The following is a 17817-nucleotide window of genomic DNA, read 5'->3' on the forward strand; positions in this document are numbered from 1 at the left end:
AATCATACATGTCCACTGAAGGTCTCCCTGTTTACATGGATTAAGACCCCAGAGCTTGGCTCTGAGGTTGAGGGGGCATGCCTAGTGCACCCCTATTTTTCAGAGTGGATACTGCCCTCTCTACCCAGGATGGGGAGACTGACATTGGTGGTGGTAGCAATAAATCCATGGACAGGAGGGGTGAGTCACTAGCCACCCTCCTAGCCAAGTCTGTAAAGTCCGCTGGCACAGTCGCTCCCTTGCCTGGGGTCCTGTTGCCTTTGTCTAGCCGACGTGTGTTTGAGAGCCAGTTGTTGTCTTGGGGGGGGGGTGAGCTGAGCCATTGTGTGTAATGCAAGCTGTTTTGCTTGACATCCCAACTCCCCCATGCCCCACCCAATTCCTCGGAACGGACTGGTGGGTTGGGGTCCACACGCAACTCTTATCTGGGTTTAGCTGCACTAACGCTGCTAAGAGGACCATCCCCCACCTGGTCAGGGCCTCCTGGTCTGTAGTTAATTAAAATTACTCTTTAGGGATTTGCATGGACTTGTACAAGGGAAGACAGTAGGCCATCCTGTGCATGCATGCTTTGGTCACGCAGTGAACACCATGAATGGTTTGCGATTGGAATCAGGATTCGAAAGTAGCAGATCCTCTGAAAGGATCAGCCTATCAATCACAGGTGATAAAAGCCTGGCCTTAGTGGTCAGCTGTTGTTCAAGACTGGTCAATGACTGAAGAGGTGGCCAGGTCTTTCCGAAGGAAGCCAGCCGCGACCTGCGGTGTGAAGGCAAGATAAGACACTTGCTTCCTGCGTCTGGAACTTGAGTAAGTTTTGTCTATGACTGATGGAATCAGCTGCAAAGAGTTCGATGAGGAGCAAGGGCATCACCAGCATGACAGACAGAGAAGGGAAAGCTTGTTCCTAGTCCTTGAAGGTGAGATCACTTTGCCCTGACCACTCCCCTGCGCTCTGGGAGCCTGTGTGGAAAGGAAGCTTGCAGCACATCAAGAGATCCCAAGAAAGGGAAGCTAGATCCCAGTCCTTGAAGGAGAGATCGGTTTGCCTAGACCCCTCTCCTGCAGTGTGGGAGCATGTACAAGCAGTAGCAGGTGAATAGAGGCCGGTGAAACGGACCCCACCTTTCTTTTTGTGATATCTGGGGGGTATCAGGGTGAACTGGCACTCTGTCCATTACTACCCTCCTTACAGCTAGCCAGTAACTAGTGAGACTAAAGTAAACTGTGCCAAGACAACAGGGACCTGTGATCAGATCCCTGAAGCCGCTAGAGCAGTGTTGTCACTCAGGATGGGAGGGCACTTCTATTGCTTTGAGTGGGGGTTATGGAGCTGATCAAGAACCTTTGACTTCACATCATGAGCTAAAACTATATCCTTTCAAGCCAAAGATTGGTATCAAGGCTCTAGTGAATGATAGCAAGCCTGTGCAACATGGTCTGTAAGATGCAATGCTTATTGTGTGCCTTGATGTTCACTGTGTTTTTATAGTGCTTGGCGTCTAGGCGTTCTAATACTGCTTGGGGTCAGAACTCTGGCCCAGAGGGTTGTAGAGATATCTAGTTTTCATGGTTCATCCTATTGTTTTGTGTAGTATAATTTTATTGTGTATATTAAAGTACTTTTCTTTTATAAAAAGTAAAGCACTGACTGGACATTGATTTTTATCAGCTGGCAGTATGGTGAGCACTGTATTCTGAATGTCTAACTCCCACTTCACCTCCTTGAGTAAGCCTTGGACTGCTCGGTCTCGTGACCCTGGGAGAGTCAAGTGCTGGAGGAGTACGTGGTTATCAAGTTTTGGATCCACTAGTACTGAGGCCACAGGACAGCAGTGGGGAACACTCCAGTTGAAGTGATTGGAGCGCAGTAACCCCTGAGTGCCCAGGTGCCCAGGAAGCCGGCTCCAACTGCATCCCCACTGGACACCTGAGAAGGCTCTATAATTATTATTTAAACTTTATGAAGTAGACCATTCCTCATATAGTAGGGATCTGTATGTGCAACCTTATTTGTTCTCAAACTTTCTCCCATACCCCAGCACCCCAGCTATAGGTTTGCTACAGGACATTTTGAGTAATATCTTTCAAGGATGAGCACCAACACAGTTCCCACACAGACCACACTGAAATCATTGCAATCATACACTTCTCTATCTAGTCATCCTAGAATCTCATACTTAAGCATTCTATCACTCCTTTTAACTTCAAATCCACCCACAGGTATCGCAACAAAGGACACTATCAAAGTACTTATCGTAAAGTCCACAAGATAGATAGACAAGCTTCCATTCGTAACACTTCTGTGGCACAACGTGCTGACTGTCCATACAAATGCTCTACAACACATAAGGGATACACACTGAATAATTAATTCAACTAAAGTACAATACAAACGAGTATGGAGAAACCACAAAGACTGAAAAAAGCACCACACAAGCTTCCAAAGCACAACCCACAGCACATCAAGTGAAATGGTGGCAAATAGTTAACAGGGAAAGCAATTCCCCTAAAAGGAGGTGTCTTAGTCATTTACGTGAATTTAGTGGCTATCATTATTCTGCTAAGAAAGATTAACTCTCAATAGTCTTAATTCTGTGAAAGAAAATGTGCTATTAACCCTTTTGGTGCGGGTGTGGGCCAATTGGCTACACCCCACCCCATGCTGAGTTCGTCTGTTGGCCACTGGCAGACAATAGGGAGGGTTAGAACAGCCCCTCTCGAGCTTCCCGAGCAGCCTGAGCTCTTTTTGTATGTAATGACAATAAACGAGCAGGGCATTCTGACGTAATTACATTCCAAATGTGAAAGAAAAACTACCTGAAGGATTTTTCTCACTTTCACTGAATCGGTGCTCAGGGGCATATCTCAGCCTCCCAAATATTGATTCTTTTGGGAGCAGGATCGTTGGAAAGGGGTGCATCTCCCCTTTCCAATGGTCCCTCACCCACAGGATCACAGCTTGAGAATCGTCAGAGGATAGCGGTCGCCAAGCAGGGATCCACCTACTAGTGATAGGTGGAGCGGCCCCTTGGGCAAGGGCCTGGTTCCCCCACACCTCCTCCAAACGTTATCTTTCTGTCACCATGGGATGGGGCATTTACCCTTGATCTGCCACCACAGGGGGCAGAGAGCACTCTAGACACCAGGAATAAAAACAAATATATAGAAATATAGGGGTGGGACTGCTCACTCCAGGAGTTTCCATCACATACATTCTAGGAATTTCAGGCACAGTTTGATGCTTGCTGCGCATTGTGGGTAAGAAAACCTCATGGGATCCATATAAGGTATTCCACCCTGGAATCCCTGGTTTTCTAGTTTTCAAAAATGTGTGTGATTTGTAAGTTTGAGCGGGTTGTGCCACAGCACGAACCCAAATACGGTAGCTCATCCTATTGCTTATCTATCAATGTAGGACTTTAGCTCATTTTGTTTCATGGTCTCCGAGCTCACCTACATAAATGGGGTATCGTTCTAATCGGGGGACATGTTGCAACTCAAAGTGAGAGGAAATTTGTGGCTACCCGCAGATTTGAAAACTTTGCATCACAAACGTGAAGAAATTTGTTTTTTTTAGTTAAAGTTTGAGGTTTGCAAGGGTTCTGGGTAAAAAACATGGTAAGAGCAACTTAAGTCAGCCCACCCTAGATTGTACCAGTTGGGTAGTTTTAAAAAATGTGAAGGTTTGCTAGGCTTCATTATGTACCACCTGAGTTGGGCCAAAATCCACAGTTAACCACTTCGCAAAAAAGGTCATTTTTGAGAGGACAAATGTGATGCATTCATTTGGAATTTTGGGCCATTTCCCGTCGCAGCCACTAGGCCTTCCTAGACAAGTGAGGTACCATTTTTATCGGTAGACATTTGGGAGCATAAAATAAGATAACACTTGAGATTACCAATTAGATTTTACTGCATTTGTGCCTTCCAAAGGTAAGCCAGTGTGTAAGAAATAATACATTTTGAAAAATACCCTTAAATCCTGTGCTAGATCAGATACCCACTAATTCCCAAATGCCATATTTTGTGCCCATTTCAGAAATGCAAAGGTTTCCTTGATACCCATTTTTTACTCTACATATTTCACCATATGAATTTGGTCTCTACTCTGTACACAAAGAAAAAACATTGTACAGTGCAGTTCAGTTATCGGTTATAAGTACACCTTGGGTTCTTGGAGAACCTACAAACCTTATATATCCCCACAACTACAAGGGTCTAGTGGACATAATGGTAGATTGTTTTTGTAAATCTGCCATCATCACAGAACGATAAAGATGAAATCGTAGTCTTAAATGACTGCTTTTCCCTACTCATTATGAATATTTCTTTATTTCAATAGTTAGATTCTTTGGGAAAACCTTGAGGGATCTACAAATATGACCCCTTGCAGAATTTGGAATACTGCCAACGTTTCATAAATCTATGGCTTTCCTTGATCACCCATGGTTTTCACACTTGTTTCCATCACAAACTGGAAAGAGGTTGAGAGCACAACAATAGGGAAAAATGGGCTGCCTCTTTGGTAAATGGCAAAAGTAAAAAATGTGTTGATTTTTTTTAAATTCATCACTGCCTGTTCCTGAGAGATGGGAAGATGGTGACTTTAGCAGAGGAAACTGTTAATTGATGCCATTTTTAGGGGTGAAAAAGGATTAGTTACTTACCTGTAATCCTAGTTCTCTTCCAGGGGTATACTCATTAAAGTCATAAGCACTGAATTATCTCCGCCCATGAGCGGGGACCCGGAACACATAAACAATATACATATATATGTGTAAATATAACCAAAAGTACAAAGTACTAAGTAATTATACACATATACATGTATAATAACCAACATATGCAGCCTAACCTTAACACATAGGCTAATCAAACCAAACCTTACACGTTCTGAAGCATGAAAATATGCTGTATATAAGTGCAATAAACAGGCATGAGCCTAAAATGCATTTCATAGCCATGAAAAAACCTTTTATTTTCATCAAAGAACCTGTAGTAAACAGTTATTAGCCTAAAAGGGCTGCATATGAAAAAATGTCTGTGTACAGAAAATCAGACTGGCACCCTGCCTTTAAGGCCCCAGAGAATCTGCACACTTTGCCTTTAAGGCTTCCAGGAGAACTCTGTTCCCATCATGCCCCACAGGTGACAGTTAGGTCAGTTCTTTTGTACGGTACAGTAAACTTTAGCAGGAATCTGCACTTAAACATATTGAAAACTTTAAACCTTAATGCTACTGCTCGCCCGGGGAGGCGGGAGGCTGCTTATGACTTTAATGAGTATACCCCTGGAAGAGAACTAGGATTACAGGTAAGTAACTAATCCTTCTCTTCCAGGGGATACTCATTAATAGTCATAAGCACTGAATAGAGTAGCAAGCTCATACCCACAGAAGCGGGCGAACAGATAAAAGCATAGCCATACTTTAAAATCACAGTGTTTAACTAGTATTAGCAAACAAATTTCTGAGTGATGCTTGTCCCACTTGTGCATCAGTCTGAGCATCAGAATCTAAACAGTAATGGCGTGTAAACGTATGCACTGAACGCCAAGTAGCTGCTTTACATATCTCTGACATAGCCACATTTCTAAGGAGAGCTGTGGTAGAAGCTTTTCCCCTCGTAGAATGAGCCCTAGGTCTACCTGGTAAAGACTTGTGGGCTAGATGATAAGCCAGTAAGATGCATGACACTATCCACCTAGAAATGGATCTCTTGGACGCTGCCAAACCAGTATTTGTAGGACCATAGTTCACAAACAGACGGTCCGTCTGTCTCGAAGACTTAGTCTTATCTAAGTAAAATTTCAAAACCCTTTTTAGATCTAATGAATGCAAAGTCCGTTCTGCCGGACTTGAAGGGTTCGGAAAGAAAGTAGGCAATGTTATGGATTGGTTAATATGAAAATCCGACACCACCTTAGGTAGGAAAGCAGGATGAGTCCTGAGCACCACTCTGTTTCCATGAAAAATTGTGTATGGTTCATTGCAACACAAAGCCTGGATTTCGCTCACTCTACGAGCAGAAGTGATGGCCACCAGGAACGCTACTTTCCACGTCAGGTGTTGCAAAGAAGCTTTATGTATCGGCTCAAATGGGGGACCCATTAATTTAGTCAATACCACATTAAGCTCCCAAGGTGGAGACGGAGACCTGACTGGAGGATAAACCTTTCTTAATCCCTCTAGAAAATCCTTCACCACAGGCATTCGAAAGAAAGATATCTGTGTTGGCGATTTTCTATAAGCAGTTATTGCAGCAAGATGGACTTTGATGGAATTAAACTGCAAACCAGATTCAGCAAGGTAAAGAAGATAAGGCAAGACCACCTGCTCTTGACCATGAATAGGGTCCAGACCCTTACTCTGACACCAAAGGTAAAAGCGTTTCCACTTAAATCCGTAGGATTGTCTCGTAGAAGGCCGCTTTGCTTCCTTAAGGATGTTCATACACTCCGGATTCAGCTGTAAGTGCCCGTACTGGATGACTTCAGGAGCCATGCTGCCAAGCGCAGGGAGGGCAGATTGGGATGAAACACTTGCCCCTTCTGCTTGGACAGAAGATCCGGGCGACACGGCAATCTCCTGTGCGGTGTTATTGACAACTGGAGGAGATCTGGGAACCACCACTGGCGTGGCCACTCTGGGCAAATCAGTATCATTCTGGAGTGAGTCTTGTACAGCCGAATGATCACTGCTGGTATCAACGGTGTCGGTGGGAAGGCGTACAGCAAATTTTGATACCAATCTATCAAAAGGGCATTCCCTTGGGACCCTTTCTGGTAGAACCTGGACGCGAAGACGGGGCATTTTGCGTTTGCCACGTCTGCGAACAGATCTATGTCTGGTGTTCCCCAATCCTGGAAAATGCTGTGCGCGACGTCTTCGTTGAGAACCCAGTTGTGCGCTTCGACGAAGTCTCTGCTGAGGTCGTCCGCCTGTGTGTTGAGACTCCCCGGCAGGTGAATTGCTGTTATGGACAGGTCTCGCGCCAATAACCAATGCCAGATGGTCTGGGCTTCTATGGAAAGAGTCCTGGATCTGGTACCCCCCTGTTTGTTTAAGTAATACATTGTAGTTGTATTGTCCGTTTGAACCAGGAGGGACCGAGTCTGTAGCGATGGCGCCAGGGACTTGAGAGCAAGATGGACCGCTCTGAGCTCGAGAAGATTGATGTGATATCCTTTCTCGAAGTCTGACCATTGCCCTTGTACCTGCAGAGGGCCCATATGCGCTCCCCAGCCTTGGAGAGAAGCATCTGTTATCAGAGTCTGCTTTGGTGGATCCTGATGAAAAGGGACTCCCTTCATCACGTGTACCTTCTTCATCCACCACCGGATGGAATCTTTTGCAGACTGTTGGAGATAAATCCGGTCCTCCCAGCATCCCGTCCTCTGTTGCCATTGATCTTCCAGACACTGTTGTAGAGGACGCATCTGCAAACGTGCGTTTGGCACGATGAAAATGCACGATGCCATTGAGCCCAGGAGAGAGGACACTTGCCGAACTGTCGGACGTGCAGTTTGAAGGAGAAGCAGACACTTCGCTCTGATGGATGACCACCTCTCCTCCGAAGGACACACGTTTTCTACTTCTGTATCCAGCTGAGCACCCAGGTAGTGGATTTTCTGGGTGGGATTCATTATCGACTTCTTGTAGTTGACTTGCAGACCCAATTTGTACATGAGCTGAAGACAAATCGAAAGATGTTCTTCTAGAAGCGATGGGGATGAACTCTTCAGAAGCCAGTCGTCTAAGTACGGATATATGAATATCCGACTCTTCCGAAGACAAGCCGCCACTACAGCCATACATTTTGAAAATGTTCTGGGGGCTGATCTCAGGCCAAAAGGGAGCACTGCGTACTGATAATGACGAGCCGCCACTTGAAACCTGAGAAATTTGCGATGTTTTCTGGATACCTGAATATGAAAATACGCGTCCTTTAGATCGATGGAGCACATCCAATCCCCTTGGTGTAATTGAGGGAAGATCTGGTGAAGAGCCAGCATTCGGAATCTCTCCTTCCGAATGAATTTGTTCAGTCGCCTCAAATCCAGAATGGGTCTGAACTCTGTGACTGGACCTTTTTTCTGCACAAGAAAGAATCGAGAGTACAGGCCTTGACCTCTCTGCTGGAAAGGGACTGGTTCTATGGCCTTCTTCTTCAGGAGAACACTCGCCTCCTGTTGCAAGCGCTTTATATTCCACTGCACCATCTTTAGAGGGCGCATGCCACTGGGTGCCTTCTTGAACCTCAAAAGGTACCCGTTCTGAACGACATCCAACACCCATCTGTCCTTCGTGATCTGTTTCCACTCGTCCAGATAACGCACAATACTTCCTCCAACCGGAGTGGGACACGGTTGTAGAGGAAGCATCCGTTCATTGTTTCTGAGGCTGCTTGGCAGCTGATGACTGCTGCCTATTTCCATTGCCTCTGCCTCGCCCAGGCCGCCTCTGCTGGAATTGCGATCTTTGTTGATTTTGGCCTTGATTTTGCGAAGACCAATTCGTTTGTTGACTCCTTTGCTGAAAAGATCTCTTGTCATAGGGACGAAAAGTACCCCGACGTTTAAATTCTCTTTTCTTCTCAAGGCCTACAGCCTTAAGGGTGTCCAACTCCACCTTCATCTTAGACATCTCGTCATCTGCATGGGATCCAAACAGAGTTGATCCATTAAAAGGTAAATTGATCATTTTCCTCTGTGCCTCCGGCTTCAGTCCCGTAAGGCGAAGCCAGGCTGTACGTCTTGCGCAAACACCGTGTGCATAGCCATGAGCCGACAAGTCCGCAGCATCAGCCGCCGCGCTAATGCTCTGGTTAGCCACCAAACCACCTTCCTCCACTATTTCCAGGAAGTCCTTCTGATCCTCTTTAGGGAGTTTTTCTGCAAAACGAGCCACTGAGTCCCAGAGCAGACGGTCATAGCGGCCCAATAGAGCAGACGCACTGGCCACTCGCATGACCGATCCTGAGGTATTGCACATTCTTCGCCCCAGGGAATCCATACTCTTACTGTCCTTTTCAGGTGGAGCAGAAGAGGTAGATGCTGCAGAATGCGCCTTTCTGACTGCCGCTACAATCAGGGAGTCTGGTGGTGGGTCAGACCGCAAAAACATTGGGTCTTCCTCTGGAGCCTTGTATTTTTTCGCAATCCTAGAAGGACCTGAGCCCACCGTGGCCGGAGTTAGAAATGTCCTCATTGCTGGTTCAATCAATCCGGGCACTAACGGTAGGAGAGGCCTGCCAGTCGTCTTGTGATGTAAGGTTTCAAAGATGACTGAGGTTGCTATCTGGGGAACTGCCATTTTGATGCTGAATTTACTCGCTCCACGACATAACACATCATTAAATGTGCCTAGATCGTCTACTGGAGACACCCTGGAAGGAGGAGTAGAAGATATAGTCGGAGAATAGTCCCTATACGAAGATCTTGACGAGGACGAAGATGATGTAGAAGATGGAGTAGGAGTTCTACGTCTTCTTTGAGGAGTTGCCGATCGTTGCCTCCTACGCTCCCTTGAACGAGATTTCTCTCTCACTAAGGATCTTGAGCGTGATCTTCTATGCAGTTCCGTCCGAGGGACTGGAGTTCTCTCCCCCATTATCGGACGCATCTTCCAGTGCCTTAAACTTTCCAACCACCTCGGTGACAAGTTAATAGGCCGCTCTGTATGCTCAGGTGAAGCTTCAGGTGACACCTGCACAATATTCAGCTCTGCGGAGGACTTCGAAGCTCTCGACGCTGCACTGTGTTCAGAGACCAATGAACCAGACGGGGTCCGCTGTCTGGGCACCAACTGTCTGTCATCTGGCACCTGCCCTGAGGACGAGCCCGAATGAGCCACCACAGAAGAGTCCTGGTGCACTATCCCTTGCCCCGCTGCAGATCCGTTGTCTTGTCGATCATGCGGGGAACCTTCCACTCCAGGTTCGGGACTTATTTCTGACCTCGACAAAGACCTAATTGAGGTCCGAGAGGCTGGTCTTGATAGTCTCGACTCCGACCTATGCACAGGTGGGGGAGACCTAGACACTCCATGCTTCGAGCCCGAAGCATGCTTCGACGTCGACTTACGTCGCGATGGAGACCTTGACCTTCTCTTTTTAGGTCTCGACGTCGAATCCCTCGACGTCATCTCTCTCGACGTCGATCTTTTCCTCGACGACGTATGTCTCCCTCTCGACGTCGACCGATGACTCTTCCTCGACGTCGACCCTTTATCCTTCGACGTTGATTTATCCTTCGACGTCGAACCCTTTTCCTTCGACGGCGAACCTTTTTCCTTCGACGTCGACACACGATCCTTCGACGTCGGACATCTCCTGTCCCTCGACGTCGACCTCATACGATCCTTCGACGTCGAGCGTTGCACTCCCGACGTCGTCCTCACTGCAATCGACACCAATTGCCTCGACGTCGACAAGGATTTCGACGGCGACTGCCTCACCGGCGATGTCCTCGACGTCGATGGAGCTCTCTTCGACGTCGACGGTGATCTTCTCGACGTCGAGCTCACCTTTTTTGACGGTGACGCTCCCTGGAGTCGATGCTTCTTAGTTCTACCTTCAGGAGACGCTGATCTTCGACGTTTGGGCTGAGAAGAAGGCCTGGCAGATGATAATAGGCCTTTAGAACTCTTCTCACCACGGTTTTCTCTCTCCAGAAGGCCCAGCAACCTCATTTTCTCTCTTTCCTTTAAAGTTCTATTTGAAAGATTGAGGCAGTGATAACATTCTTCCACCTTATGAGAAGCTGGAAGACACACCACACAAACAGAGTGTGGGTCAGTTTTCGACATCTTCTTCCCACAGGAAGGACATTTGTAAAATAAAGGTGGCATTCTGACTAAAAAACACCAACAGCTTAGTCAGGAAAGGGTAACAACCCACCACCAAAGATATATTTTGTCAAGAAAAGGCAAGAAAAACCAATTTCTGACAGAAAATACTTCAAAAGAGCAGAGCTCAAGTTCCAGGTTCCTCACAGAACAAGCCGGAAAAAAGAACTGACCTAACTGTCACCTGTGGGGCATGATGGGAACAGAGTTCTCCTGGAAGCCTTAAAGGCAAAGTGTGCAGATTCTCTGGGGCCTTAAAGGCAGGGTGCCAGTCTGATTTTCTGTACACAGACATTTTTTCATATGCAGCCCTTTTAGGCTAATAACTGTTTACTACAGGTTCTTTGATGAAAATAAAAGGTTTTTTCATGGCTATGAAATGCATTTTAGGCTCATGCCTGTTTATTGCACTTATATACAGCATATTTTCATGCTTCAGAACGTGTAAGGTTTGGTTTGATTAGCCTATGTGTTAAGGTTAGGCTGCATATGTTGGTTATTATACATGTATATGTGTATAATTACTTAGTACTTTGTACTTTTGGTTATATTTACACATATATATGTATATTGTTTATGGGTTCCGGGTCCCCGCTCATGGGCGGAGATAATTCAGTGCTTATGACTTTAATGAGTATCCCCTGGAAGAGAACAGACACTTATCCAGAGCACTTTTATCCCATTTTTCCCCCAAAACCCTAAATGTAGCTATATTGCCTATTGTCCCTGTTCCCCTCCATGGCAGGCCACAAACCCTGGGTAACTTTAGAAGCCCCAAGATGATGTAAAAAAAAATTAAGGATGCTCATTTGGCGTGGATACCCTATGTAGAAAAATGTTATGGAGCCCTAAGCACAAACTATATCAAATAGCCAAAGAAGGGCCCAGCACTTGCGGGAGGAAGGACAGTAGTTAAGGGGTTAATGCATATAAACATTTGCTTTAAAACAAGAATCACACCAGGACACATACAAGCAAGCATCCATCCATGTTACTGTTGTTATCTTCAAACTTCTATAAAAGCCCAAGAAATGGCTTTATCCCATAACCGGATGAGAAAAAAACTTCTCCATATGAAATTCTACTCTAGAACCATGAAGCACACTTGTGGGTATTCTTTTCACCTACTACTGGTTTATATCAAGCAGCACATTAGGTCTACTTTCAGGACCGATAAAAGAATGATGCATCCAATGCTGGAGTATAGAACTATGTTACATTAATAGTTTATAGCAGTCACTGTCTAAGTCAGCCTATGAATAAATAAGGTGTTGGCAGCATTAGCACTACATTCACATGCCAAAGAATGAGTTAAGCAATGTAATCCATACAATCATTTGTGTTTCCTAAGGATAGGTATAATATCCAAGTACTTACTATGCTGTTCATTTCTGAAGACTCGTAGCTTCCACAAGGGTGGACACTCCCAATGGGTTCCAAGCCCTCTTCATCCCACATGTATGTTCCGTCTGAGCTGTCAGATGGGGAAAGCTCCAATGAGGATCCCTCCCTGTAATCCATGTCTGGGGATATCGGAACTATATCAAATGTGCTTTCGGAGCTTTCATTTTTATCCTGTACTGCTTAAAGAAACAGAGAAGAAATCGATTCACAAGCTACCCACATACTCAAAAATAAGCATAAAAGACAAATACAGATGAGAACATCAATGGGACATATAATTGTAAATTTGGAATATTCGTAGATATGTATGGCATTGCTAAAAGTAAATGAATATCTTCTGTCACTTGGGACAAAATGCTGCAACTCTTTAACGCATGTTTAAAGAATTAGGCAATAAAATGATAATAATTAGGTTGTGATGGTTTGTGATGTTCACAGTTTCACCTTTTGTTAGCACACTGCCGAGAGGCGATTGCAAAAATACAGTCTTTTTCAATCAATGTTTTAACCTCTTTGCTGCGGTGGCAATTCCGTCGCAGCGCTAGGGGGGAGGGGGCCGCGCGGCGCTCCCATGCTCGTGAAGTAACCGCTCCGTCACGAGCCTCGGGTGCGCTGTGCTTGTGATGGAGCGGTTCCGTCATGGCATCGCCTGCTCAATAGAACGCGCCGCGCAGGCGCGAAATCAGCGCCAAGCAGGCGCGCCGTGATGGAACCCCTCCATCACCAGCACAGCGCAACCGAGGCTGGTGACGGAACGGTTCAGTCACCAGCATTGAAGGGGTTAAATCTGATGTTGCGCCATCACTAGCGAGCAAAAATTCTCCTTGGACTTCCAATCTTGTCACTGACAAGTAACTACTCTTCCAAGACACACTTTACCATGACTATGAATTTTCCAGCAAATATTCAATTTAAACTATTCCCATTCTTCAGGCTGCAGCAGACATTTGTAGATCCACAATTTATGTTTAAAAGTGAGCAATCTGTCCCAACCGGAGCTGTTGACGCACTGACATTCCGGGGAGGGACAGGGACAACCTTGTTGACTTTCCAGTGACCCTATACAAATAGCCTGTTGTGTGAGACCATGCACCCGTTAAACAAATACAATCGCATAGATTTGAAGTGACATATTGAGAAAGGCACACAGTAGTCACAGTTTGCAAGTATGCTTTATTGTTATTTACATTCCCAGAGTAATTAGAGCAAATGTTAAAAAACATATATATGAATCTTGCATCTTCATGCCCAAAGCAAGCAAAGGTCGCTGACTACGGGTGGGGGCGTCGTGTTTGCAAGTGCATTATGGTTTGAAAAGTACCTGCTGCTGCATTCCTGGTCTCCAGCTATTTTCAAGCAACAATAAAAATGTGAAGATAACTCCGGTGATTAATGTTATTTGTTAAAAGAGATCAGAGGTTTGTCTAGTCTTGTGGATGTTTTGACTCAAGGTAAGGTAGGCACAGTGGGTTAATATGCTTGCTGCAGAAAACGTGTACCACGCAGATCACAAAGTGCATACAATGTAAATAGGTCAGTGGGTTACTGCTTTTGTCTGAGAGATTATTTTGTAAATGCAAATGTACAGGAATTTATATAGCGCAAATCACAGAGCGGTTTCTAAAAGCTTGCTTAGGAAACCCGTCCTGGTATTCCCCTGTGAGATAACCCCGGCCGGGTATCCGCAAGGTGAAAGCCAGGCTTCCCGCCACGAGGGGCCGTTGTGGAGATTAAGCAAGCTATTGCCCAGAGTCGCAGAGTGTGAACCCGTGAATCAAGTAGGCACCGGAGCGAGAATTGTCGAGTCCATGGACATTTTAGGACTCAAGACACTGCCGAGCCGGGAATTGAACCCTGGTCCCGGGCTGACCTCTGCTTCCAGGTCTGCCTCCTCTAACCAGTGAGCCACACTTCTCCACGTTTATAAGGTAAAATCTCAACACAGAACAGTGAGATATTAACCCTCATCAAAGAGCTGCATGAAAACTACAAGGTATAGATTAGACTGTTATGACTTCCCCCGTTTTTCATTAGCCTAATGTTGGAAAATGGGTTTATTTGGATAGAATTAAATTCTGATTATTATAGAGAACCCCCAACCGTGGTGTTATGTTTTAAATTCTGAGTTTGTGCTTTTCCAGTGTTGCAAAGTCATCTTCTGCACTGGAAACCCCCCTCAACTGTTTGCCAACTGCTACTGGTAGCAACTGACTCTGGGCTCTGCCTAATCAGGCCCAGGGCCGAAGAGCAGATACACCATTTTCTCTCCTTTCTGCAAGACACAAGGACCCCAGCCTTCTCCCTTCCCCATGGCATAGCATAGAAACATTACATATGACAAAAATAGGAGACACAGGGTCAACCTCATCTCTAGAGTCCCTGCACCCTTTCTACCCAAAACGGTCTCTCAAGTTAACTGTTCTTACTCAGCACAACTGACTCTGGTGTTAATCTGAGCCCATTTTAATACATCTTCTCCTATTCTTGTTACTTCTGCTGGGGTACTTACATCACCATGTCCATCAGAGTGAATGCTGCTTCAGAGCATAACCAGCTAGCAGTCTCTTGTCTAATTGTCAGAGGGTTTCACTCCTAAAGAATGCTTGCCAACTGAACTGTGTACAGCTTCCGATGCTGCTCATTCATGCCTCCCCCCACGTACCCTCCCACAGTATGCAAGAATATAGAGCCTCTACAGGCAGGACTTGTTCCTTGAACCCTGTGCCATTGAATTTGCATTCAGCCACGGGCCTTGCAGGTAAGAGCAGTGGGGCCGGGATGGAGGGATTCAACAGACAACCACAAGAGAAAATTAAATTATTTATTTTCCCTCGTCATCTGTCGAATTCCCCCTCCACCTGGCCTCACCGCTCTTACCTGCATGGGCAATGGCTGTTTGCATTAACTGTATTTGTAAAGTGAATACGGAGTGCTTTACTTGGTCAAAGGCAGAGATCCAACCAGAAAGTGAATCTGGATGGGAGATGCTGGCTTCTGCAGTTGGAGGTGGACTCTACTTTGTTGGGATGTAGTGTTCTTTAAAGATATGCATCTTCATCTCCTTCCTAACTTGAAGCATGGGCCGCGGCTGAATGCGAATTCGATGGCATGGGGTTCAAGCAACAACTCCTGCCTGTAGAGGCTCTATATTCTTGCATACCGTGGGACGGTACGTGGGGGGGGGGGAACAATGATTGAGAAACATAAGCTATGCACAGTTCAGTTGGCAAGCATTCTTGAGTGTGTTGATGGGGTAGGCCTGTTTCCTCATTGTTTTATTGGTTCTAGCACGTCTCTGTCCCCCTGAATGAGGGTGTCTGAATATGTATGTCCCTGACTGGCCCATTGATAATTTTGCATAATTTTGCATTGTTTGTTAGATGTGGCCTGCATGACTGGACCTAATACTGCAGATTAGGCCTCACCAGTGGTGTTCACAGAACTTATACCTACCTGCTAAGTTTGCACCCCGATATTCAAACCAGAAGTATTCATACTTTCCTAAACGTAGTTGACAAAGAAATTTCACAGATTGCATTCTTTTAGAGCCATCATACCTCTGTCATCCTGGACCCAGACTGATATGCTCCTAGATGCCAGCTGGCCACATGTCATATGTACGCTCTTCAGGCCATTTTGGATTTTTGGCCAACTGTACTTTACATGCCTGGATTTCAAAGTCCATGCCTATAGTAGAAAATGTAAAACGACAAGTACCAGAATGCAAAGAGCTGCTGGCTAAAGGGCCACGACTTACTGATGACCTCATCTGTGATTCTTGTCCACTTGGAGCTTTAAAATGTAAAGTCCCTCTGCTGAAAATCCAATTTGTAGTCTCCAAAAGCACAGTTTTTTCTTTGAAAGCCCACTTGAGTGTCCATTATTTAAGAAGACCCACAGCCATCACAGACAAAGACAAAGTGACAGCACAGAGGGCATGTGGTGCTAAAGCACTTGCCACATATTTTATCAAGAAGATGCCCTAGTAGGCCTGCGATTTCTAAAGGTGGACGGGGCGCCAACTGGTGCAATGGGGTCATAAGAGCTACTCACATTTCGATTGTTGGTGCAATACTGTGAGCAAATATTTTGCACTTTTTGTGATTCACAAACACAAGAACAGGCCTAAGTGGAAAAATTATGCTTTAAATTGGGAACATTGTCAGGCCATTAATGATACAGACCTGATAATGAGGTAACTTGGGTTACATTTGGCATGCCTGCAAAAAGGGGCCAAATATTTTTATCATGGTTCAGAGCGATACTGCCTGAATAAGTGTGGCTTACCTTTAATATTGTAAGTAGCAGTCCAATCGAATGTACGGCTGTCTCCCAGGGCACTGGGTATGTGCTGTAGTATCCAGCTTATGTTTCAATAATTCAAATTATAATCAATGTTTGCTGCGAAATTTCATTTTTTTGTTCGATATCTTCTTTTTAAATGTTCAAATCACATTTACTTTTCTTGTATATCATCCTGACAAAGCTTTCTTGCTATGCATCACAAATACATTCTTCTTTCCAATGCATTTCGGCGACTTTGTCGCCTTCATCAGGGAAACATTCTAAAATATAAACATACCGTTTATGCCACTTACTATAAAGCAGTGCCATGGTTCACTTTTATTACATTCTTTGCTTTCTGATTGTGTGCTGCACTGTAGGTCCTAGTTTCATTCGCACATAGATATGCTCGTGATTACTAATACGTTAATTACACGCCATGCCTTTAACTGTCCTTACGTGTAGCTGTCCTTCCTGATGTTAAACTGCGCTATAAACGCGCTGTTAATGCCGATTGCTATTGATCAATAGCTGCGCCAATGTTTGATAGTTGATCTACGCGCCGTGCCTCATACTTTCTTTGCATGTGGCTCGTCATAGGGTGTTCCTACGCCAGTGTTTCTTAATTGTTAATCTACGCGCCATGCCTTACACTATCCTTGCGTGTGACTCGTCATAGGGAGTCCCTATACCCATCATTACGTTCACGAGTTTAATGTGAAAGCAGTTTACGTTTGAACTGACTACTATATTTCCCTCCCGCCTTTTGTATGAAACGATGTGATGCGGTCTATTAGTACAAGTTTCTTTTACGCGCCATGTTTCTTGGCTCACCTTCGCTTCAAGTGCTGTCTCTGGACACTCCTCACTGTCTCTCCGACTCAGCGTTTGTGAAATGTAAACTTCCCGCGGCTATTTCCGCTGGTGCTCTAAGTTACGTAACTACGAGCGCATGCGCGGATTGTAAAAGAGGGACCTGGCTTTTTTTTGCTCTGTACAAACTTTATTGATGTTCTGCGCGCTATGTAGAACTAGCGTGGCTACTCTTTCGGGCTATGAACTTGTGTTATGTACCATTGGCTACACGGCTCCTGTAATATAAATACATTGAACTACATCAATTCTGTTGTGCTACTTTTTCAGGCTATGGACTTGTGTTTATGTACCTTTGGCTACATAGCTCCTATGAAATAAACACGTTGAGCTACATAATTTCTGTATGGAAATAGGTATTTCAAGATATATCACACTTCTCTGTCCATGAGTTACATGTATTACAA

The 17817-nt window shown here is 45.2% G+C and overlaps 1 protein-coding gene across 10 annotated transcripts in view; it reads right to left on the bottom strand.

The window, feature by feature from the left end:
- CCSER2 (coiled-coil serine rich protein 2) overlaps nucleotides 1-17817 on the bottom strand; it is a 649443-nt gene that overhangs the window by 445967 nt on the left and 185659 nt on the right. For 6 of the 10 annotated variants that reach the window (XM_086922031.1, XM_086922035.1, XM_086922037.1 and 3 more), the window contains one exon: nucleotides 12227-12429. In XM_086922031.1, coding sequence (XP_086778157.1) covers nucleotides 12227-12429 — 203 coding nt within the window. Of the gene's footprint in view, nucleotides 1-12226; nucleotides 12433-17817 lie in introns of all 10 variants that reach the window. The other 4 variants (XM_086922038.1, XM_086922034.1, XM_086922036.1 and 1 more) reach the window with 1 other exon arrangement.

This window comes from Lissotriton vulgaris, chromosome 5, assembly GCF_964263255.1.
Source record: "Lissotriton vulgaris chromosome 5, aLisVul1.2, whole genome shotgun sequence".
In the NCBI taxonomy this organism is placed as follows: domain Eukaryota; kingdom Metazoa; phylum Chordata; class Amphibia; order Caudata; family Salamandridae; genus Lissotriton; species Lissotriton vulgaris.